The 24,646-nt window shown below is 37.5% G+C and overlaps 3 protein-coding genes across 3 annotated transcripts; 2 read left to right on the top strand and 1 right to left on the bottom strand.

The window, feature by feature from the left end:
* Positions 1 to 7,202: 7,202 nt before the first annotated feature.
* On the bottom strand, positions 7,203 to 8,099 carry LOC112084475. The gene has a single exon (XM_024153616.1). It carries the CDS (start codon positions 8,097 to 8,099, stop codon positions 7,203 to 7,205), a length of 897 nt encoding a protein of 298 aa, XP_024009384.1.
* A 3,223-nt stretch (positions 8,100 to 11,322) lies between these two features.
* Positions 11,323 to 11,724, top strand: LOC18014171. The gene has a single exon (XM_006418888.1). The coding sequence runs from the start codon at positions 11,323 to 11,325 to the stop codon at positions 11,722 to 11,724; it is 402 nt and encodes a 133-aa protein (XP_006418951.1).
* Positions 11,725 to 12,702: 978 nt separating this feature from the next.
* On the top strand, positions 12,703 to 13,092 carry LOC18014170 (mitogen-activated protein kinase kinase kinase 17). The gene has a single exon (XM_024153806.1). The coding sequence runs from the start codon at positions 12,703 to 12,705 to the stop codon at positions 13,090 to 13,092; it is 390 nt and encodes a 129-aa protein (XP_024009574.1).
* The last annotated feature ends 11,554 nt before the right edge of the window (positions 13,093 to 24,646 follow it).

Here is a 24,646-nt window from a genome sequence, read left to right as displayed (position 1 = left end):
CAAGTCTCCAAAAAGATCTGAATGATCAGGCCTGTTAGGTTGATAATCTAACCCTATTTGGTAAGACACCCGGTTTTATCCATAGTGAGCAATAAGAATATGAGGACCCCCAAATGCCTGTGTAACAATAACAAAATTAGATATGAGATCTAGTGCTAACCTGGAAGGAAAAAGTAGAGGTAAGTACTTGAATTACCCAGGAGGTGAATATTAGAAGGTCCATTATCACTTCTAACAATTATATAAAATAATAATTAAGAAAAGTCTAAACATAAAACAAACTCAAGCAGAACTCATTCCTATAGAACTAAGCTGATTAAAAATAAACAAAAAAGCAATAGTTTTATTAACTTTTTCAGTCAATTCGCAATCATCATGGTACTAACTCACATCATGATACTAGCCATGGTAAACTCATCATTCCATTCACAATCATCATGAAACTAGCCATAACAAACTCCATTTCCAGTGTTAGTTATCGAAGCATCAATCAATTAATGATCAAACAGCAAACGCCCTGCAGAGGATGACACCTAAATCCATATATTCCTGCCGGATAGACGGAATGACTTGCCATCCGTGACATGCCGACTGAGTTGACCATATCACCATTGGTCATACACTCAGAACACGGATCGCTTAACCACCAAGCGATGGTCACCATTGGCCTCAATAGGCACCATCCAGTTGCCCCAGCAAGTAATCCCGCATCACAGGAGTTGTCCGTGGCGGATATCTAACTCGATCTAATACAAGCAATACCGGTTATTAATTATTACCAAACATAACCACTATGTTCAGGACCCTCAGACATGACCAAACTATAAGAGAATACACTGAATGATTCATTAGATTGATGAGTTTACACTATATATAGGAATACATAATCATGATTAGAGATTTACAAATGACTAATCTATCCTTTATACATATGTACGTCTATACGCCCCCTCAAAATGGAGGAGCTTTAGTTACTCCAATCTTGTCGAACAGTTCAAGGAAGCGAGGTCTCGGCAACGGCTTGGTTAGAGCGTCTGCAAGCTGATCTTTCGTCGAGACGTGTGACACCTGTAGAGCACCTGAGCGAACATTGTCGCGAATGAAATGATAGTCTAACGCCAAGTGTTTCATAGGGGAATGGAAAACCAGATATACGGAAAGATACGTTGCACCGACATTGTCACAATAGATTACCGGTGTGCATGGTAATGTGACTCTAAGTTTGGTCAAGAGAGAGCAGAACCATCGGATCTCAGACGCTGTGTTTGCAACTGCTCTTTATTCAGCTTCAGTAGAGCTTCGGGCAACACCATTTTGTTTCTCAGATGACCACGCTATTGGAGTGGTGCCAAGGTACAAGATATATACGTTTGTCGAAACAAAATAAACAGTATCTCCTGCCCAATCAGCATCAGAAAAAGCATGGAGAGAGAGAGGAGACGCAGCTCTGAGATATATACCGTGTGATACAGTGTCGGCGAGATATCTAAGAATGCGTTTGGCAGCTTGCCAATGAACATCTGTCGGACGATGCATAAACTGCGACAGTTTGTTGACGGCGTAGGCTATGTCTGGTCTCGTGAATGCCAAATATTGCAGCCTGCTGATGACAGTCCGATATTATTTTGGATCGGCCAATGCAGTACCAGTGAGTAGCGACAGCTTTGGTTTCGGTGCCATAGGAGTCAACACTGGTTTTGCATCCAGCATCCTCGTTCTTGTCAGGAGATCAATAGTGTAACGTCGCTGCATCAGATGTAGCCCCTGTGATGTCCTTTTTGCCTCAATTCCCAAGAAATATGTCAAGTCTGTTGGGTCTTTCAATGAAAACCGACTTGCAAGAGCATCAATGAAGCCACTGATCAGAGAGCAGCTGCTACCGGTGACAACAATATCATCAACGTAGACCAGAATATAGACAATCTGTTCACCATTGGTGTACACTAATACCGATGTGTCAGCCAGCGACTTGATAAACCCCAAACCACAAAGATACGCCTTCAATTCGTCATACCAGGCCCGAAGGCTTGTTTGAGGCCGTAGAGTGCTTTGCGCAGCCGACAAACATGATGAGGTCGATCCTTGTCGACAAAATTAGGGGGCTGTGAGATGTAAACTTCCTCCGATAACGTTTCGTGAAGGAAAGCGTTATTAACATCTAATTGCTTGATTCCCCAATTGTGATTCACAGCTAATTGAAGAACCGTCCGAATTGTCACCGACTTAACAACTAGACTGAACACCTCCGAATAGTCGATGACATTGACATACTGTTGGTTGAATCCCTTTGCCACCAATCGGGCTTTGTACATGTCAATAACACCGTTAGGAAAATATTTCAGGGTAAAAATCCACTTCGTTGCAATAACGTTTTGACTCGGATGAGGAAGAACCAAGTCGAACGTGTGATTGCGTATTTGAGCATTCAGCTCTGCTCCCATAGCATTTCTCCACTTCTCATCTCTTAAAGCATGGGTAACGGTAGTGGGTATTTGTGGTGAGATCGAATTAGGGTAGGCGAGTAGGTTGAGTTTGGTTTTGTGTTTAGTGATGTTATTTTTCGATCTGATTTTCATGGGGTGGAGATTGTTTGGTGGAGGTGGTGAATTGTTTTCGGAGGTTGAGGGACATGATTTTGAGGAGGACGACGTGTTTAAGTTGGTGAGGATCAGTAGGGTATTTGATGGATTTGGATTTGGGCCTTGTGATTGTTGGTGTTGGGCTGGGTTGACACTTGTGTCTAGTGAGCCTGTGGAATTATTTAGTAAAACAAATTCAGTGGAATTATTACCGTCATCTGCTGCAACAGCATCGTTGAAAGATGCCTGCGATGTCGTTTGTGGCGTCAAAGTCACCTGAAATGACTGGTGAGAATCTGAGCTCAGGGGCGCGGCTGACGGAGCTGATACGAGTGGGCAAGAGGTTATCAGAACAGGTGTGGGAGGAGAGAAAAATGGTATTTCGGTTGGTTCACATTCAGGAGAAGGAGCTGTCTTCGTGGTGGTGATAGAGTACGGAAATTACGATTCGATGAACTGCACATGGCGAGATGTGTATATACGACCAGAGCGGGCATCCAAACATAGGTAAGCACTCTGAGTGAGTGAATACCCAATAAACACACATGGTAAGGATCTTGGCTCCAGCTTGTGATTTCCGTACGGACGCAGCCAAGGGAAACACAAACACCCAAAGACTCGAAGTTTTAGGTAATTGGGTGTCTGATTGAACAGCTTGGCGTATGGAGTGAGATTGGCAATCACCGGAGACGGTAAGCGATTAATCAGATACACCACCGTGACAAAAGCATACGTCCAATATGTCGTAGGAAGTGAAACATGATTCAGAAGTGTTAATCCCGTTTCAACCACATGACGGTGCTTCCTTTCAGAGATACCATGCTGCGGCGTGTGTGGCGGAGATGTCAGATGAGAGACGCCATGAAGCGAGAGATGTTGTCGTAAAGCCACGAACTTGCCACCATTATCCGAATACAAAGTTCGGATTTTGTATTAAAATCGCTTTTCCACCAGCGCCTGAAAGGCTATGAATGTTTTGCGAACATAGGATTTCTTCCACAACGGATACAGCCATGTGTATCGGGTAAAGTGATCCACCAATATGAGGTAGTATTTGAAACCGTCAACCGAGAGCAGATGTGAGATTCATACATCACTATAAACGTATTCAAGAGGGTGTGTAAAGGCAATTGTGTTTGAATAAAATGTTAATTTGTGGCTTTTATTGATATGAAATGGGGTAGAAGAAAATTTTTTTTCTAAAGAATGGGAAAGCGGTAAAGAAAACTTGGAAATAATATATTGGAGTATTTTGGAGTATTTTGGAAGACGGGTGACCAAGTTGGGAATTCCAGGAGGGAATGGTTGCTTTTGGTGATGGTGTAGCAAAGAGGGTAGCGAGTGTGTTTGATGGAATCTGCCACTCGTATAGCTCGTATCTAGTTTTCCCTTGGAGCAATCGGGCCTCCGTGCTGAGATCCTGCACTTGAAATTGAGTAGGAAAGAATTCCACAGACACTTGGTTAGCATTACATAAACGGTAAACGGATATTAGATTTTTATGGATATTAGGCACATAAAGAATTTCTGTTAAGGCAAGAGATCGAGAAGGAGTAGGAAGGGAAGTGGAACCCGTATGTGAGATCGGCATGGAGGAGCCGTCTGCGATTGTGACTTCTTCTCCTCCGTTGTACGGCTAATGGAGGGAGAGGTTGTTCGTATCAGTGGTGAGATGGTGCGTTGCACAGCTGTTGAGAATCCAATTGTTTGGATTGTAAGATGTTGCAGCCACCATATTGGCTCGCGGCTGCCATGGAGCTGACGAACCCATGTACGGTCGTGGGGAAGCATTGAAGGAGCTTCTGGTAACCTGAAACTGAGAATACCGTTTCGCACTATGACCATGAACTCTGCAAAGCTGACAACGTCCTTGATAGCCGCGTGGTGAGGGCTGGTCCGATCGTTGCTGGGGTTGCTGTTGCTGCCATGTCTGGTTTTGACGAATGTTTTTGTTATGCTGGTTTCGGTTGCCGTTGTTGGTAATTTGCGACATTTGCTGATATTAGAACCGATGGCGATGGAACGACGGCAGCTTGTAACTTGAGTTCATAATTAAGTAGCTTCTCGTGAAGCTCTGTCAGAGAAGGCAGAGAGTCACGTCCTTCGATTTGGTCGACGATGGGTTTGTATTCTTCCGGGAGACCAGCGAGAATGTAATCAAGTTGATCTTCGTGCTCCATCGGCTTGTCAAGAAGAGCAAGCTGATCAAAACGGGTAGTGAAACCTTGGAAGTATTCGATAGATTTGGTGCCCTTGGTCAAATGTCTGATTTGATGCATGATCTGTTGACGATGACCTCTGGTCTGTTTTGCGTATGTCTCCGACAGTTTGGTCCAGATCTCGGCCGACGTCGTGGTGGTAGACAGCAACGGTTGGATGGTCAGGGAGATAGCACCGAGTAAAGCACTGTAGGTCAATTGATCTTGGCGCTTCCAGAAGGAGTGTGCTGGATTTGGGGAGACGACACCAGCTGTTGTGATGGTGGTCGATGGAATCGCAGCAGAGGAATCAAGGTATTGGGCAATGTCGTAACCGTTGAGCAACGCTTTGATTTGACGGCTCCACATGAGAAAGTTGGTCGCCGTGAGCTTTGTTACGTTCGCCATATTAACAATTTAGGAGAGTTGGGGTTGAGGAAACAGCGATGGTTTCATTTGGAATAGAAGAAATAGTTGGTGAAAAGAGGTATTAGAGAAGATGGCGGCTGAAAAAAAAACTTTAGGGATCGCTGCGCTCTGATACCATATAAGAGAATACGCTGAATGATTCATTAGATTGATGAGTTTACACTATATATCGGAATACATAATCATGATTAGGGGTTTACAAATGACTAATCTATCCTTTATACATATGTACGTCTATACAAACATCCTATAAAGCTAATATTAAGCATCGACTCCTTTTCTATATCACAATGAATTAATTCTGTCAACTAATTCATCACACATTATCATCAATAATTAACAACATCATCAATATATCACATTCAATCAATTCTATAGACATAACTAACAACCTTGGTTTAAGAGAAGACAAATCTACACATCAAAGCACATAATGATGGAGTTGGATAAGTAGCAAACCCTCACCTTTGCTTCAGAGGTGGTGGTGGCAACGGAAGAAGGCGTGGAGGTGCGTACAGCTCCTCATCGACGAGCTAAGAGATGAAGGTCGTGGAGGGGAGCTCACTCGGCGGCGCAGCAGCGAGCGGTGGAGGTGGCGTGAGGTAAGGAGCTGTCATGGCTCATCATAGCGATGGCTGGAGGATTCGCCGGTGCTACTGGAGGCGTCGCGTAGGAGCAGCAACGAGCGAGGAGAAGGCGATGGTTGAGAAGCTTCACGGCGAGGATGAAGAATCAGCAGCGAGCCAGAGATGCGTAGGAGGAGAGGGAAACTTGACATGTTGAGAAAAGAGAGAGAAAGCAGCAGCACGGCAAGGAGGAGAGAGGAGCAGTGGCGAGGAGAGAGATAGAAGGGAAAGGCTCGAAGTGAGAGAGAGAGAGTGAAAAAAAGAGAGAGAGCGTGAGAGGCAGAAAGATATTTAGGAGTTTAGGGTTAAAAAGAGATTAGAAGAGTTTATATAGAAGATTTTATTCTGGTTTAATCAGGGAATTAGAAATCAGTTAGGAAAAGAAAAAAAAATTAAACTAATTCTAATTGGTCAGGGTTTCACAAATTCTCTATTGTGATAAACGGTCTGGAATGAAACTAAACTTCAAGGTCATGGTGTATTTGTATGCAGAAATAACAGAGACAAACAGATACATCTGTCGGACATATACACCGTTAAAGTCGTTAAAGTCATTAAAGTCGTTTGAAAGATAACCGTTTCAAACATAACCGTTAGACAAATAAGACATCAGACTTCTAACATAGACATTTATAGTAGACTTCCATCAAAGACTTCGAACGTAGACTTCGGTACCCCAAATGCAACCTTGTCCTTCTATTCCGGAGACTTCTTCTTCTTCATCTTATGATCAACCTTCGATGTCTAAGTGAAACACACAATATTTCAGTAAATAATTCAATAAATTTTGCGTTGAACATTATTAATTTAGTAGCTGAATTCAACTTACACAATGCAGTAGGGTATGACCAGATTGCTTGCATGTGAACAGTTGTATTGTTTGAGCAGCTTCCTTGGGTTGCTGCTTCTCCTCCTAGCAATTTCTAGCCACGATTGCCAGCGAGTCTTCTTCCGTCTGCCTGATTTGCAGCAAATTTCTGGTGGCAGACATTGTGGTAGTTGGGCTCCTTCAACCACTGAGATTTGGGGATATATGTTGTACGAGTATGCAGCAAAAAATAGTGTTTTGAGTAAGTAAAATATACAAGCAAATCCACAGATATCACACCCTCTAATGCAGTTGCAATAGCATGTGAACAAGGGATTTTATCGATATAACACACACCACATTCACACATTCCATGTTCCAAATCGACAAGACAATTCCTGTTTCCTCCTTTCACATAGAATCTCCAAGTGTCAATGTGTTCTACCTCCATTGCATCCGCATAATGTCCATGGATCGCCAACAAATACTCAACTCCCCGATTATTATGTGTTGTGAGACTCAAAGCATTCTCTCTACGTTTAAAAAACCACCTACCGAGCTTCTATTGTATGAACTCAAAGAGAAATGATATGGGATAACCTCGGGTTTTCTTAAGTGCAGAATTTATAGATTCAACAATATTCCTAGTCTTAATATTGTATCTGTCTCCAACAAAATGAACTCGGTACCAAAGCTTCACATCGGCTTCTTCCAAATAGTCAGCAAGATCAGCAGGCCTGATATGCCATAACTCCGCCATGTACCGGTTGTAGTCATAGAGGTTGTATGCATAAGCAACACGTTTGACCAAGTACAGCAACTGCTTTCCTTTCAACTTTGTTACTATGTTATGTTGTAGATGATAATAACATATCCCTTTTTTTGCCCATGGGAAAACAGTTTGACATGCATTCTTAATAGAAGTATGCCTGTCAGAAACTATCACCAAAGGATAATCATCTGAAACACATTCACGCAGTTTTGAAAAAAAATCTTCAGCATCAACAATTCCAAAGGCCAGCGAAAATATCTGAAAATTACCATCTTGTGCGGTTGCCACTAACAAAAATCCTTTGTATTTCCCAGTTATATGACATCCATCCACCACAATAACTCTTCTCATGTACTGAAAACCAGCAATCGATGCTCTAAAGGCCAGAAATAGGTATTTGAATTTATTATTTGAACCAACATGAAGAGCTGATAAAGTTCCCGGATATGCATTGTTAATTGAATGTAGGTAAGCTGGAAAACTCGCATATCCATCTCCAGCGGTTTTACTCACCAATTGTTGGGCATATATCAAAGATCTGTATGAAGTAGTGTAATCCATCTTGATGCCAAACATAGGCTTCATTGTATCTTTGACATTTTGTGATGCAAATCCATCAAGTATGCCCAAATGGCTTATAAAAAGCCTGCCAATATACTTCGGAGTAGACTTCCCACGGTGAGCCATTCGTATTGAAGATGTGTGGACTTTCACATATTTTGTCACTCAAAATGTGGATGCTTCATTCTTCACACTCGCCCTAATCATCCAAGCACATCCTTTCACCCGACATTTAGCCACAAACAGGGTCTTTGTAGACTTAACGGTTTAACATGGTAGATTTCAATCGAACCTTTGATAACAGCTTCTCCTTGGTAAGGAAAATTGCCCAACATATATATTGTCAGACCATGACATGGGCGTTCTTCCTGTTTCACCAGATCCGTTTCTGACATTATTAATACAGACTTCATCTTCATCATCATCTTTCACTTTACCGTAGGCACTGTAATCTTCCCCGTCAGGGTAAGCTGCATCTTCTCCATCTGCTGGTTCTTTAATATCTTCAGTTGAATCAGAACTGGCTGCCTCGTCATCAGTAGGATATTCTGCATTTTCATCAGACTCCTCATCTAAATCTTCATATGAGTCTTCCTGGTTCTCCTCAGTGTCCATCTTCACTCGTCTGGACACATAAAGACGTACCATATGCATTCTACTTAACGCAATCAAGCTTGAAATTTATCTGTCATTGGTGACATGCATTGGAGGTGTATCCGGAGTCATAGTTTGCAACATTGAATCTGGTAGGGAGTAGGATAGCTCGATCAGCTCAGTCTTCTTGCCCAAGTTATAATCATCTTGTGCCATTTCAGTAAGTTCCCAAAAGGTGCAACCATCCCTCAAAAAGAACATTCTTCCTCCTTTGCCACTATCCACCACAAAATGCCACGATTTCTCCGCCATCTTCCATTCTCCGTACACAACAGGTATTTGAGCCATTCTCTGAAAAACAAGCAGATAAACCATATTAGCAAACACTGAAGAAGGAATTTTATAGCTAGTAGACTTCTTTTGCAGAGAACATTCGTAGACTGTAAATGAAGTCTACTTTGATAAGCTAACTAGCTTAAAAATTAAAATATTCGATTCCGAAATAAATATCGACTTAAATCAAATCAAAATCATTGAATAGTTCAATCACTTGCTAACAAGCGTTACAAAACCAAAAATTTTAAAAACAACTTTATAAATGAGCTAGAAAAGCGTTTTTAAAATAAATACAATAAATAGACTTCTCCTACAGACTTCATAGATAGACTGAAAGAGAAGTCTACTTTTTCATGTAGAAGTCTGCAAAAGAAGTATACTATAAGAAGAGTTATTTTTGCAATTGACCAAAACGTTGACTATTTCGTAATAGACTTGACTTGTAGAGTTTCAACAAAAAAGGTTAGTTTTGCATTTGACCAGGCCATTGATTTTTGGAGTAGACTTTAAAAGTAGACTTCTTATATGAGTAGACTTTTTAGACAGTCTACTATTGAAGTCTACTGGATTGAATAGAAGTCTACAGGTTAAAATAGGTTATTTTTGCAATTGATTGTTCTGAAGTCTACTAAAAAAATATTCCTTTGTTGTTTGACCGAAATTTAAGTAGACTTCTGAACGAAGTCTACCTTGCTTTTAGACTTCATCCTGAAGTCTACAACATTTTTCTGGACTTTTTTTTAAAAAAAAAAATCTATTTCAGTCAAACACAAAAATAACCTCGACAATTTTGGTCAAAGACAAAAATAACTTAAAAGTAGACTTCATGCGCAGACTTATAAAAAAAAACTTCATAAGATAGTAACAATTTAAAAGTCAAAATAAGGCCAACTACAAAAATACTTCTTTTCTTCCATAGACTTCTTGCGACTTCAAACGAAGTCTACTAGATTTTTTTTTTTTTTCAAAGGATATCAAGTAGACTTAGTCTGCTGGTTACAAATTTATAGAAAGTCAATTGCATAAATAACCTTCCTGAAGGCTACTTTTGCGATACAAATATAAAAATGGGAAGAAATTGAAGTGTATCATTACCTATATCGGTTTTGAGTTCGCCTTCGGTTCTCTTAAGCACTCGGAACTCAGAATTTCACCAAAAATAAACAATCCAGGTCTCGATTAAGTTAAAATCACCGAAAATGCATAACCTTTGACTTTGTAAATCAGCCCAGAAGTTTTGGAGAAGAAATTATGAAAGAATACGGAAGGTTATAAATGTATGAGCTCTCATATTAACTTATTACAGCTTTAAAATAGGTTGAGAAGCATTTATTCCATATTCGGGGTTGTTTATGGCGGTTGAATGTATTGAAGAAGATGACATTTTCATAGTAAAAAGGGGTTTAGGAGGTTCAAAGAGTCTTTGTGTAATTTTTTAAAAATCGAAATAATGGGTATATAATAGCATTTTCGTTAATGAATAGATAGGGAAGAATAGAATTGGACAAAATGCCAAAAATTAGAGAAAGAAGATAAAAGAAGTTATTTTGGTATTTGACTTTTTAGAGGAGGTTAAATATGAAACTCCCCTTTATATAAACACGTTATTATGTGATTTCTGTTTCAGAGAAACAAGCTCTAACCTTATCTTCAAGTATGTTCATTCGATAGGGAAATCTCAGCCTTTTCTTCTTTGTCTTCCTCGTCTTGCTGGGAGCTTCACAGGCTCCTTATGGCATGTATGAGCCATTTTCATTGATAAAAACAGTGGAAATATCGAGCTAATTCCTCAAATATTTCCGGTGAAACTCGAGAATAATGACCTAATCAATGAGAAGGCCAAATCGACATATTTTGGTGACTTGCATGCTAAGCTTTTAGACTAATACAACACCAAATTGATATGGAGAATTGATGTTTTTCTGTGTCTTTGTTTCTCTTTACTGTTTACCGATTTAGCTTTCAGGCTTTTCTTTTGTATTGAAAGCAGATGTTCTGCTAGGTTTTCAAAAGTCTTGTTAGCTACTTCGACAAAGCTGAAGAAAAAATCACTCAAATCAAATCCGAGTCGTCCCCTTCTCCCACGAGGAATCGTAAGCTTCTGTCATGAGGATGCATTGAAGACAAAATCATCTATCTCAAGATCGTCCTTTTTCTCGATTGTTTGCTTTTTTTTCACCATACAAATCATCATGTTAATTAAATTATTATTCTAGTGGATATGTACGATTAGGGTTCTTGGGGTTTGCGTGAGAATATGAGCGTTCCAAACCCAAAAACATAGCGAAATAACTCTGATAAATATTTTAAAAACACTTCCTAGTAGAAAAAGGATATTACAACATATCTTATTATATAAACACATTTCTATGTGATCTCTGTCTTAGAGAAACAAGCTCTAACCTTATGATCTTCAAGTATGTTCATTCGATTGGGAAATATCAGCCTTTTCCTCTTTGTCTTCCTCGTCTTGCTGGGAGCTTCACAGGCTCGCTTTGGCATGTATGAGCCCCTTTTCATTGATAAAAACAGTGAAAATATCGAGCTAGTTCCTCAAATATTTCCGGTGAATGTCAAAAATAATGTCCTAATCAATGAGCAGGCAAAATCGACATACATTGGTGACTTACATGCTAAGCTTCTAGACAAATACGGCACCAAATTTATATGGAGGATTGATGTTTGTTTGTGTCTTTGTTTCTCTTTATTGTTTACCGATTTAGCTTTTAGGCTTTTCTTTTGCATTGCAAGCAGATGTTCAACACTTTTGAAGACAAAATCACTCAAATCGAATCCAAGTCGTCCCCTTCTCCCACGATGAATTGTAAGTTTCTCTCTTGAGGATGCATTGAAGACAAAATCATCGATCTCAAGATCATACTTTTTCATTATTGTTTGCTTTTTTCACCAGATACAAGTCATCATCTTAATTAATTACTGTTCTAGTGGATTTGTACAATATTCGATCTGCGATCACCAATATTCTTTCTTACAACAGCCAATAAGAATATATTCAACCAAAATATAAAATAAAAACACATGCATGTATTTTTTTATTTTAGTACAGAACAAAAAAAGTTGAAAAATTGGAAAACCTTTTACCAGACGCGCATAAATCAATGATTGCAAAGTACATCACCGAACCTCTTATTTAATTAGGTTTTGCCCTAATTGAAACAGAGACACACACACAACGCATAAAAGGAAAAACTCGACTCCCAAGTCAACAGAGAGTCTCTCGCTTCCTTCTTTTTCCTTCCTATCGTTTTAGTATCGCAGAAATTCTCAGAGTAAGAGGTGCGAAAGATGGAGAAATTGTACAGCAAAATAAAAATCGATTCTCAAGCCCAGTCGTTGTCTCTTGCAACGGCCTCGAGATCACCAACAAGAAATTGTACAGCAAAATAATTCTCCATCTACGAAAAAGATGGCTAAGAAAAATCCGAGATTTACTCGACCGACTTTGAAAAACATGAAGAAGGAGAAGAAGAAGAAGAAAAGGAAGAGTATCAAAGAGATAATCAAAGAACCTTCAACCGCCGTTCTCAAATCTTCCGCCGCCACCGCCTTAACCAACGACGGAGGAGTAAGAAATTTGTCGTCGTGGGTCAAAACTCAATTACTTGGAAGAGGGACTTGATCGAGGATAATCATGGAGAGTTACTTGAGTCAGACGTCAAGCTTTTCGCTAGAGATATCTTGTCTGGACTCAGATACATCCACGATCGAAACATCATCCATTGCGACATTAAACCGGAGAATCTCTTTCTCTGCCCTACCGATCACCGGTTAAGAGCTAATGGGTAATTTGACCAAGATTGGAGATTTCGGTTTAGCTATGGAGAAAGGGTCGATAGAGTACGGTGACGGAACCGGTCATAGGAGAGGCACTGCGAGGTATGTGGCTCCAGAGACTATGAGCCATGGGATTGTGGACTTTGGAACGGATGTGTGGGCTTTTGGGTGTACGGTTTTGGAGATGTTAACCGGAGAATTGGTTTGGGGAGAACATGGTGATCTTGGTTTCGATGATTGGGTCGATCTCATCGGTCACAGTGATTGCCTTCCTCGTATACCGGGTTGGTTGTCTAAAGAAGCAATAGATTTTTTGAGCAGATGCTTGGAGAGAGACGTACACAAGAGGTGGTCTAGCCATTCACTCACGAATCATCCCTTTGTTAGGCTGTGAAAGAAGTTGAAGAGTACAGTAACTAATGATCGATGTGTTTATGATCTTTGTTCTTTCAATTGTTTGGAACGGTTTTCTGTTCTTCCACTACATGATATTTTGTAGCAGTGGTAAAGTCTTTTAAATGCTATTTGTATCAATCACTTCCAGTTCTGTATCACTAGAGTTGTGGAATCAACCATGAACATAATTATGAAAAGAAAAAAAAAGATTAGAGTTTCTGTTTCAGTAACAATACTGTAATGTTAATGTGTGTGATGGGAATTTGAATAATTCAAAACCCTTAAACAGAATATCTTTTATAAATTTTAGTTGGATCAGTAATCAATCTAAACAACGAATAAATATTATCCAAATCTTAATACATTTTTTAGATCCATCAACCAAGCAAAATCAACAACAAAATCCTTAAGCTTTGGTTTATAATACCAACAAAACCGATTTTAGAGCCATTGTTCAACAGTTAACTGAACTCCGTTCATTTTCTTCAGTCAATCCTCCAGCGTCACCAAACCCAAACACACCAAAACTCCCACATTCAAAATTGGTTAAAGTTTGACCAGCTCCTTTGACTCTAAGTTAACCGCCCTCCACCTCCACTTCCACCTCCTGTTCAATCCGATATAATGGCCTCTGAATCGGTTCTGTTAACCAATTTTGGCTAACCCGGTCGAATCTCCATTCTCGGCCTATATGTTTTACCTAATCGAATCAAGCTTTGTTGGAAACCGACCTCAGGTACAAAACCAAAACCTGGTCCAACCATCAACCAGTTGATTTTCATCGCATCAAACCTATCTTAATCCACTGATTTTCCAGTCTCCAGCTCCACAATTAAAGAAAAAAAACAATACAACAGAGAAAATTTATGATTTTTTTTTTATTGTAAGAAACAGAGCAACCTTATGTTGGTGAGCCTTTTTCTCCCGTTTCCAGTATTCTTCTTAAATAAGATGGGATGGTGAGATTCTAGGAAAAGCTTATGTTGTTTGAGAAAAAAAAAATTTTGATTTTCCAATGTTGTGGCAAAATAAATTACGATTTTCTTCCATTTCCCTTCCAGCGAGGACTTGGTGATAGAGAGGTTCACCAGCAGAAGTTTTTCCTAAAATCTCACATCCCATCTTTGGAGAAGTATGAGCTTTTGAGCTACAACTCTTCATCATCATCTTCTTCATTTTTGGATAGAGATTAGGAGAATCACGAATTCACTACTAAAAACAAAATATATACATTATCATTATTTAATTTTTATCTAAAAAATTTCATGGATTTAACCATAAACCGCTAGTAATCAAATAAAACATTAACAATTTTTTTTTTTAAATGTGGAGACAGGAAAACAATTACTGGTAGTATGAGAATCCATAGATAACAAAAACAAGAACAAATCACACATTTTTTTAAAAAAAATATAATAAATGGATTAAATAAAAAAAAAATCTATAGTTGTTCTTTAAATGGTACATACCTTTTAAAATGAATCGAGTTCTTTGATTTGATGCATTTGAAATCCTACACAAATTATCAAAAATTTAATTGAAGCTTTCACAATTTTTGATCTAAGAAATACGGCCGCAATGATAACATATAGATTTAAGGAGTTTCTGCATCTTATATATAGAAAAAATTAACCTAAAAGTATCAAAGAGAATAAACGACACCGTATAGAAAAGTAGAATCCATTAGAATAAGTCAACGCATAAGTCTAAACATAACAAATATAAAGGAAGAATCATATGATTCATGAATACAAAGATTAGATGTTGCAATACAATCTTAGAGCATCTGTATTAAGATCGATCTCTTACAAGAGTCTCTTATATATAAAAAATATTAAAATAATAAATAATAATATTTAAGTATAAGAGTCTTTAAAAAAAGTTTGAGAGAATCTTTCAAATTTTTGAAAGGATTTTTTCCAATACTTTTTAGACTCTTGTATATTACATATAACTATTTAATTTATTATTATTTGTATAGATAAGAGACTCTTATGAGAGACTCTACAATGCAAATACATTCAGTGTTCATCTTTCCTTCTTAACATATAAAAGGAGGCATAGCAATAATGTTAAAAGAAACCAAAATATTATAATTTGTAAGATTGGTAAAGTCTTCTAATTGCTATTTGTCTCACTTTGAGGTCTATTTAATTTTCAGAACCAATCATAAACATAATTGTCAAAAAAGAGATCTGATTCTCTCTTTTAATGACAATGTACTGTTATTGGGTAACTAGTTCACAAATGTTAAAAAAATTATTACATAAATTATACTTAGTACCAATAGTCACGAGCGTTGTAACTTTCATCAAGAAAAAAATCCAAATAATATTAAATATCATATCATAGTTACTTGAGTCAGGCGTCAAGCTAGAGATGTCTTGTCTGGACTCAGATACATCCACGATCGAAACATCATCCATCGCGACATTAAACCGGAGAATCTCTTTCTCTGCCCTACCGATCACCGGTTAAGAGCTAATGGGTATTTGACCAAGATTGGAGATTTTGGGCTAGCTATGGAGAAAGGGTCGATCGAGTACGGTGAAGGAACCGGTCATAGGAGAGGCACTGCAAGATATGAGGCTATAGAGCTTATGAGCCATGGGATTGTGGACTTTGGAGCTGATGTGTGGGCTTTTGGGTGTACGGTTTTGGAGATGTTAACCGGAGAATTGGTTTGGGGAGAATATGGTGATCTTGGTTTCGATGATTGGGTCCATCTCATTGGTCACAGTGATTGCCTTCCTCGTATACCGGGTTGGTTGTCTAAAGAAGCATTAGATTTTTTGAGCAGATGCTTGGAGAGAGACGTACACAAGAGGTGGTCTACCCATTCACTCACGAATCATCCCTTTGTTAGGCTGTGAAAAAAATTGAAGAGTATAGTATCTAATGATCCATGTGTTTATGTCAATTTTAAAAAGTGGTAAATCTTTGTTCTTTCAATTTTTTGGAACGGTTTTCTGTTCTTCCACTACATGATATTTTGTAGGAGTGGTAAAGTCTTTTAAACGCTATTTTTATCAATCACTTCGAGTTCTGTATCACTAGAGTTGTGGAATCAACCATGCACATAATTTTGAAAAAAATAAAAAAAATTGGAATTTCTGTTTCAGTAACAATGTAATGTTAATGTATGTGTGATGGGATTTTGAATAATTTAAAATCCTTAAAGAGAACATTTTTATAATTTTACTTGGATCCCAATAAATATTATCCAAATCTTCATACAACTTCCGTAAAGATCCATCAACCCAACAAAATCAACAACAAAATCTTCAAGCTTTGGTTTATAATATCAGCAAAACCGATTTCAGAGCCATTGTTCAACTGTTAACCAGACTCGGTTCAACTTCTTCAGTCAATCCTCCAGAGTCACCAAACCTAAACCCACCGAAACTCCCACATTCAAAATTGGTTAAAGTTTGACCAGCTCCTTTGACTCTAAGTTAACCGCCCTCCACCTCCACCTCCGGTTCAATCCGATACAATGGCCTCTGAACCGGGTCTCCCTGTTAACCAATTAACCCAGTCGAATCTTTGATCTCGGCTTATATGCGTTACCTAATCGAATCAATCTTTGTTGGAAACCGACCTCAGGTACAAAACCAGTCTTAATCCAGTCCTAACCGGTTGATTTTCTACACATCAAACCAGTCTTAATCCACTGATTTTCCAGTCTCCAGCTCCACAATTAAAAAGAAAAAAAAAACAATATAATAGAGAAAACTTATGATTTATTTTATTGAAAGAAACAGAGAAATCTTATTGTTGTGAGCCTTCTTCTCCAGTTTCCAGTATTCGACTCTGAGTCGTCCCCTTCTCCCACGATGAATCATAAGCTTGACCAGCTCCTTTGACTCTAACTTAACCACCCTCCACCACCTCCACCTCCGGTTCAATCTGATATAATGGCATCTGAATCGGTTCTCCCTATTAACCAATTTTGGTTAACCTGGTCGAACCTCCAATCTCAGCTTATATGCTTTACCTAATCGAATCAAGCTTTTTTGGAAACCGACTTCAGGTACAAAACCAAAACCATGTCCAACCATCAACCAGTTGTTTTCTTTGCAACAAACCAGTCTTAGACTACTGATTTTCCAGTCTCCAGCTCCACTGTTAAAAAATAAATAACCATACAACAGACTTATATTTTTTTGTTGAAAGAAACAGAAAAACCTTATGTTGGTGAGCCATCTTCTCCAGTTTTCAGTATTCTTCTTAAAGAGACTTATAATTTTTTGAAAAAGATATTAAAGTCTCTGTTTCAGTAACAATACTGTAATGGCAATGTGTGTGATGGGAATTCGAATAATTGAAAACCCTTAAACAAAACATCTTTTATAAATTTTAGTTAAATCAATAATCAAACTAAACAACCAATGAATATTATCCAAATCTTAATACAACTTTCGTTTAGATCCATCAACCCAGCAAAATCAACAACAAAATCCTCAAACTTTGGTTTATAATACCAACAAAACCAATTTAGAGCCATTGTTCAACAGTTAACTGTACTCGGTTCAACTTCTTCACTCAATCCTCCAGAGTCACTAAACCCCAACACACCGAAACTTCCACATTCAAAATTGGTTAAAGTTTGACCAGCTCCTTTTACTCTAACTTAACCGTCCTCCACCTCCACTTCCACCTCCTGTTCAATCCGATATAATGGCCTCTGAACCGGTTCCCCCTGTTAACCAATTTTGGTTAACCCGGACGAATCTCCATTCTCGGCCTATATGCTTTACCTAATCGAATCAAGCTTTGTTGGAAACCGGCCTCAGGTACAAAACCAAAACCCGGTCCAACCATCAACCAGTTTATTTTCTAAGCAACAAACCTATCTTAGTCCACTGATTTTCCAGTCTCCAGCTCAACAATTTAAAACAAAAAAAAAAAACAATACAACAGAGAAAACTTATAATTTTTTGTTGAAAGAAATGGAAAAACTTTATGTTGGTCAGTCTTCTTCTCCAATTTCCAGTATTCTTCTTAAATAAGATGGGATGGTGATATTCTAGGGAAAGCTTATGTTGTTTGAGATAAAGAACCCGATTTTTCTTTGTTGTGTTAAAATAAAAATACGTTTTTCTTCTATTTTCCTTCCAGCGAGGACTTTGCGATAGAGAGGCTCACCAGCAGAAGTTTTTCCTAGAATCTCACATCCCATCTTTGGAGAAGTATGAGCTTCTGAGCTACAACTCTTCGTCATCATCTTCTTCATTAGGATAGAGATTAGAAGAATCATGAATTCACTGCTAAACACAAAATATATAAATTATCATTTTTATTTAAAAAATTTCATAGATCTAAATATAAACCGCTAGTAATCAAATTAAAATTTAACAATTATTTTAAATGTGCAAAGAGGAAAACAATAACTGTTAGTATGAGAAGCCATAGATGACAAAAACAAGAACAAATTATACAAATATTTTTTAAAATATAATAAATGGATTAAATATAAAAATTCCATAAGTTCTTTAAATGGTACATACCTTTTAAACTGAATCAAGTTCTTTGATTCGATGCATTTGAAATCCTACACAAATTATCAAGAGTTTAATCAAAACTTTCACAATTTTGATCTAAGAAATGCGGCCGCAATGATAACATATAGGTTTAAAGAGTTTCTGCATCTTATATATAGAAAAAATTAACCTAAAAATATCAAAGAGAACAAACGATACCGTATAAAAAAATAGAATCCATTAAAATAAATCAATGCATAAGTCTAAACATATATAACAAATATAAAGGAAGAATCATGATTTAAGAATATAAAAATTAGATATTGCTATACAATCTTAGAGCATCTGCATTAGATCTCTTACAATAGTTTCTCATATATAACAAACACTAAAAATATTAATATTAATACTGAAGTATAAGAGTCTTTCAAAAAAGTTGAGAGACTCTTTCAAATCTTTGAAAGAGTTTTTCAATGCTTTTTAGACTTTTGTATATTAAATATTACTATTTATTAATTTATTATTATTTTTATAGATAAAAGACTCTTGTGAGAGACTCTACAATGCAATGCTCTCAGTGTTCATGTTTCCTTCTTAACATATAAACCAGTATATTATCATTTGCACGATTGGTAAAGACTTCTAATTGCTATTTGTCTCACTTTGAGGTCTATTTAATCTTCAGAATCAATTGTAAACATAATTGTCAAAAAAAAAAATCTGATTCTCTCTTTTAGTGACAATGTACTGATATCGTGTAACTAGTTCAAAATGTTAAAAATCACAGGCTGTTGGTTTAGTACTTCCCAAATAGATCAAATCCTAACTAAGAACATTTCCTTTCTTTTTTTGAAAAAAGATAGATAGTTAAGAGATAATATACCGTTTTCAACAAATGCAGATTTTATAGTTACGTTATATAGCAAAAAGGTCATTTAGAAAAAGAGACTCCAAATATGCCACCAAGCCTAATCAAATACTAAGTGAACTAATATCTTGAACAAGTTTCAGGGAAAAGGAATAAGGAATAAATACTCCAATCACAAGAAACTACAGACTGAAAATTACTCTAGAAGTAATCAAATTAATGCTAACATAAGTAACAAAGGAGGCAGAGCACAATGTTAAAAAAAAGGTTTAGTAATTTCCAAATAGATCCAATGCGAACTAATTAAGAACATTTTATTCACAATAGTTATAGATAGATAAGTTAAGAATTATATGCATAGCGTTTTGTAAAAAATGCAGATTTTCTTTCCTGTTAAAAGCTCAAAAGACAAAAGCTACAAATATATAGCACAGAGTCATCACAGTTGAGATTCTTAGCTGAAAAACCAGTAAGGAATTCACCAATTATCATTCAAATTTCAGAAAAAAAATTCCCACTCTTTTTTTTTAATCAACAAAATTGAAAAAAATCGTCTCAAAATCAAAGAAGGAACTATTTCTACAACTACCAATAGTCCAAGATTAATTTCACCATCTAAGCAAATGGAGAGAACAAGATATAGAGATAAAAGGATGCTGAGGATTTCCTACCTTTAGTAGCCATTGTTAGAGTTGGGGATGAAACCATGAAAGAGAAAAGAAGGCGACGATATCTGTTCTAAAAGAATGGTTCAAAAAAATATAGTTTTAATTTTTTGACAACTAATACACGCTTTTAAGGTTTACAAAATTCAAATATATACGGTTAAGGTTATCTGTATTTTCTCAAAGTTTAACATATAATTGCAAAATTGTGTCACATAACAGTCTTTTCTTCTTTTTTTTTTTTGGGTGAAAATTTGAGTTTACATTAGAAAGTCTTTTTGCATCATTTTAACAAGATTCAAAAATTGAACATATAATTCCAATAGATTAATTTCATTCAAAAATATATATTTTTTTTTCATCTTGTAAGTATTTTAACTACACTACAAGAATGAGGGGCTTTTCCGTCGAATTATTTACGACGATTTTTAGTCGTCGTAAATTTACGACAACATTACGTCGTATTTACGACGATCAAAAATTTCGTCGTAAATTCGACGTAAAAAATGACCCTCGTAAAATCGTCGTAACGTTACGACGATATTACGATGAATGAAGAACGAATTTTATTTCGTCGTAATGTTGTCGTAATATTTACGTCGATAATACGACTAATTGTCCTCTATCTCGTAATTGACGTAAAATCAATGTAAATGTGATGTAAGTTTTATTTCGACGTAAATTTGATGTAAATATGCAATGGTAATATGTTGGTAACAAAACAAAAAATTCTATATATACCCTTTCTTCTCTCATTATTCCATCAACCCAAAAAAACATATAAAGACACAAATTTTTTGAGTCTTTGAATGTTTAAGTAAAATTTTTAGTAGTTGAAATTTATATCAAATTTCAGAAACAAAAAGTCAAATATTTGTTTTTGAAATGTCTATATACGATCTACGAAAGTGGATGTATACACCCAAAAATGGTGATGAGTCGTTGACTGAAGACTTCAAAAACGGATTGGAAATATTCATGTACCAAGCCGGCCTTATGCAAACTGTAATTGAAAGCGGCAAAATGTATTGTCCTTGTGTGTGAAATGCAAAAATAGGAAACATATTCCTATTGACACTGTCTGGCAGCATTTATTGAATAGAGGGTTCATGCCCCAATACTTTATTTGGTATCAGCATGGAGAGGGATATGGTCAAAGTAGTGGTCAGATGGCTGCACGGAGTAGTAGTAATCATCAAGAACATGTGGATTTTGAAGCGTCCAATGATTATCAAAGTAGTCAAGTTCAGGGTGAAGATCATGATAGGATGCATGAAATGGTTACTGATGCATTTCATGAAACACATGCTGATACTGTTGAGGAGCTCAATGCAGATGCGAAACGCTTTTATGATATGTTAAACGCAGCAAAACAGCCTCTGTACGAGGGATGTAGGGAAGGTTTATCAAAATTATCATTGGCAGCTCGGATGATGACAATAAAAACTGATCACAATCTATCTGAAGTTTGCATGAACGATTGGGCAGATCATATTAAAGAGTATTTGCCAGATGATAATTTGGCTGCTGAAACGTATTATGAAATTCAGAAGCTGGTTTTTAGTCTTGGATTGCCTTCTGAGATGATTGATGTTTGTGTTGATAATTGTATGCTTTTTTGGAGAGATGATGAGAAGCTTGAAGAATGTCGTTTCTGCCAAAAGCCAAGATATAGACCGCAAATTGCTGGACGTAAGAAGATTCCTTACCAACGAATGTGGTATCTTCCTATCACTGATAGGTTAAAAAGACTATATCAATCTGAACGGACAGCTGCGTCGATGAGATGGCATGCGGAACATTCACAAACAGATGGCAAAATGACTCACCCGTCTGACGGGAAATCTTGGAAACATTTTAACACCGTACATCCAGACTTTGCTAGGTCTAAGCGAAATGTTTATCTTGGTCTTTGCACTGACGGGTTTAGTCCATTTGGTATGTCTGGTAGGCAATATTCATTATGGCCTGTGATTCTTACGCCATATAACCTTCCTCCAGATATGTGCATGCAAAGAGAGTTTTTGTTTCTAAGTATATTAGTCCCTGGTCCAAATCACCCGAAGCGGGCCCTTGATGTGTTTTTGCAACCACTCATACATGAGTTAAACCAGTTGTGGCATGTTGGAGTACGAACATATGACTGTTCGAGTGGTAAAAATTTTACGATGCGAGCGGTGCTTATGTGGACAATAAGCGATTTCCCGGCATACGGAATGCTATCAGGTTGGACAACGCATGGGAGGTTATCATGTCCTTATTGTCTTCATAGGACTGATGCATTTCAGCTTAAACATGGTAGGAAAACCTGTTGGTTTGATTGCCACCGTCGGTTTTTACCACCAAACCATCAATATAGAAGAAAAAGGCGTTTGTTTATAAAGAACAAATTGGTTCGTCTCCCTCCACCAGTGTACCTAACTGGAGTAGAGCTTGAAGCGCAAATAGATCATTGGGGTGGACTTGAAACGGTCCCCCTTGGAGGAAATTGGCACACTCCTGCGAATATGCCTGAAGGATATGAGGTTCATCACAATTGGCACAAGAAAAGTATATTTTGGGATCTGCCTTACTGGAAAGATCATTTGCTTAGACATAATCTTGATGTTATGCACATTGAGAAGAATTTTTTCGATAACATCATGCATACTGTTTTGAACGTCCAAGGAAGAACCAAAGACAGCGTTAAATCACGGATGGACTTACCCGATATATGTAACAGAATTGAGTTGCATATGGTGTGTAATGGGAAAGCACCTGTTCCCGTATTTCGGTTGGGTGCTGAACAAAAAACAGCATTATTTAATTGGGTATCATCAGCCGTGAAATTTCCTGATGGATATGTATCTAATCTGGCTAAATCTGTGGATAAGGGACAAAAGTTTTCAGGGATGAAAAGTCATGATTGTCATGTGTTTATGCAACGGTTACTTCCTTTTGCGTTTGCTGAACTCCTACCGGGACATGTCCATGAGGCACTAGGAGGCATTGGAGCTTTCTTTCGTGATCTAAGTATAAGGACATTATCAGAAGATGTAGTTGCACAACTGTCTACAAATATTCCAATATTGTTGTGCAATTTAGAGAAAATATTCCCACCTGCTTTCTTCGATGTTATGGAACATTTACCTATACACCTCCCTCATGAAGCAGAGTTGGGAGGACCTGTTCAGTTTAGGTGGATGTATCCGTTTGAACGATTTATGAAGCATTTAAAGGGTAAGGCCAAAAACTTAGCAAAAGTTGAAGGGTCTATCGTGGCGGGAAGTTTGACAGAAGAAACTTCTCATTTCACGTCTTATTATTTTGCTCCGAAGGTTCGTACACGCAAACGGGCTCCAAGACGTTACGACGATGGGGGTGTAGGACAAAGTTACGCAGTAGAAGGTGTGCCTGATATATTCTCACCAATTGGACGTCTAAGTGGGAAACTAAAAGAAACTTGTTGGTCAAACGAACAAGACTACCACAGCGCACATACATACATACTTCTGAATTGCGAGGAATTGGCACCTTACGAGAGGTACATAATTATAACCATGCATGATTAAAATTTGATTGAACAGACGAAATGTCCTTAACAATGTTTTAAAATTTCAGCACTTTTGTCAGTCAAGTCCGAGAATGCATTGACGGTGTTTCAGAAGATGAAATTAACAAGCGGAAAGACCAACATTATGCATTGTGGTTAAAAGGTCAAGTCGAGCATGATGACATGACATATGCAGTATGATTTCATGAGTTGCTCCTAGGTCCTATTTCGAAGATAACTACTGCAGCTATGTATTTCACACGTGGCTATGTTTTTCATACTTATAGTCATGGCACTCAACGAGCAACTACAAACTATGGAGTTTGTGTACGAGGTTAAGTAGACTTTTATGGGATCATCAAAGAGATAATTGAAGTGGAATACCCCGGATTAGTCAGAATGAAAACTGTTCTATTCAAATGTGATTGGTTTGATCCTACGGTAGGTCGTGGAGTGCGAATTAACAAATTCGGAGTGGTAGATGTAAACGCATCTCGGCGATACAATAAGTTCGAGCCTTTTATACTTGCATCTCAAGCAGAACAAGTCACCTTTGTTCCATATCCTCGAGTTCGGAATACGGGAATTTCATGGCTGGCGGTTGTCAAAGTTGCTCCAAGGGGTATAATTGATGGTGTAGATCTCCCGCCAATGCAACAAGATGATTGTGTGGACATTACAGAACCGGATGTTGAAGAAAATGTTCTTTTAATTGATCCACGTAATCGACAAGTTGAAGATCTACATGGGGACGAAACTGAAGAAGGTGCTGACGAATTTCAAACAAGCAGTGATGATGATGACAATGATGATGAGGACACCGAGGAAAATGTTGATGAAGACTAATTAAATATGTTGACATTTAATTGCATGCTTTGAACGTTTCAATGTAACATTTGTCAAATTTAAATTTTTGAAAAATTAAAGCCAATTAATGAAAACTAATTAAATGTTGATGAAAATTTGTTAAAGTGTTGACTTGGACATATGTTGACTTTTACGAC

Source organism: Eutrema salsugineum, unplaced genomic scaffold, assembly GCF_000478725.1.
Source record: "Eutrema salsugineum unplaced genomic scaffold, Eutsalg1_0 scaffold_4, whole genome shotgun sequence".
NCBI classification, from domain to species: domain Eukaryota; kingdom Viridiplantae; phylum Streptophyta; class Magnoliopsida; order Brassicales; family Brassicaceae; genus Eutrema; species Eutrema salsugineum.
The sequence above is the reverse complement of the archived record's forward strand: the minus strand, read 5'-3'. Positions and strand labels throughout refer to the sequence as shown.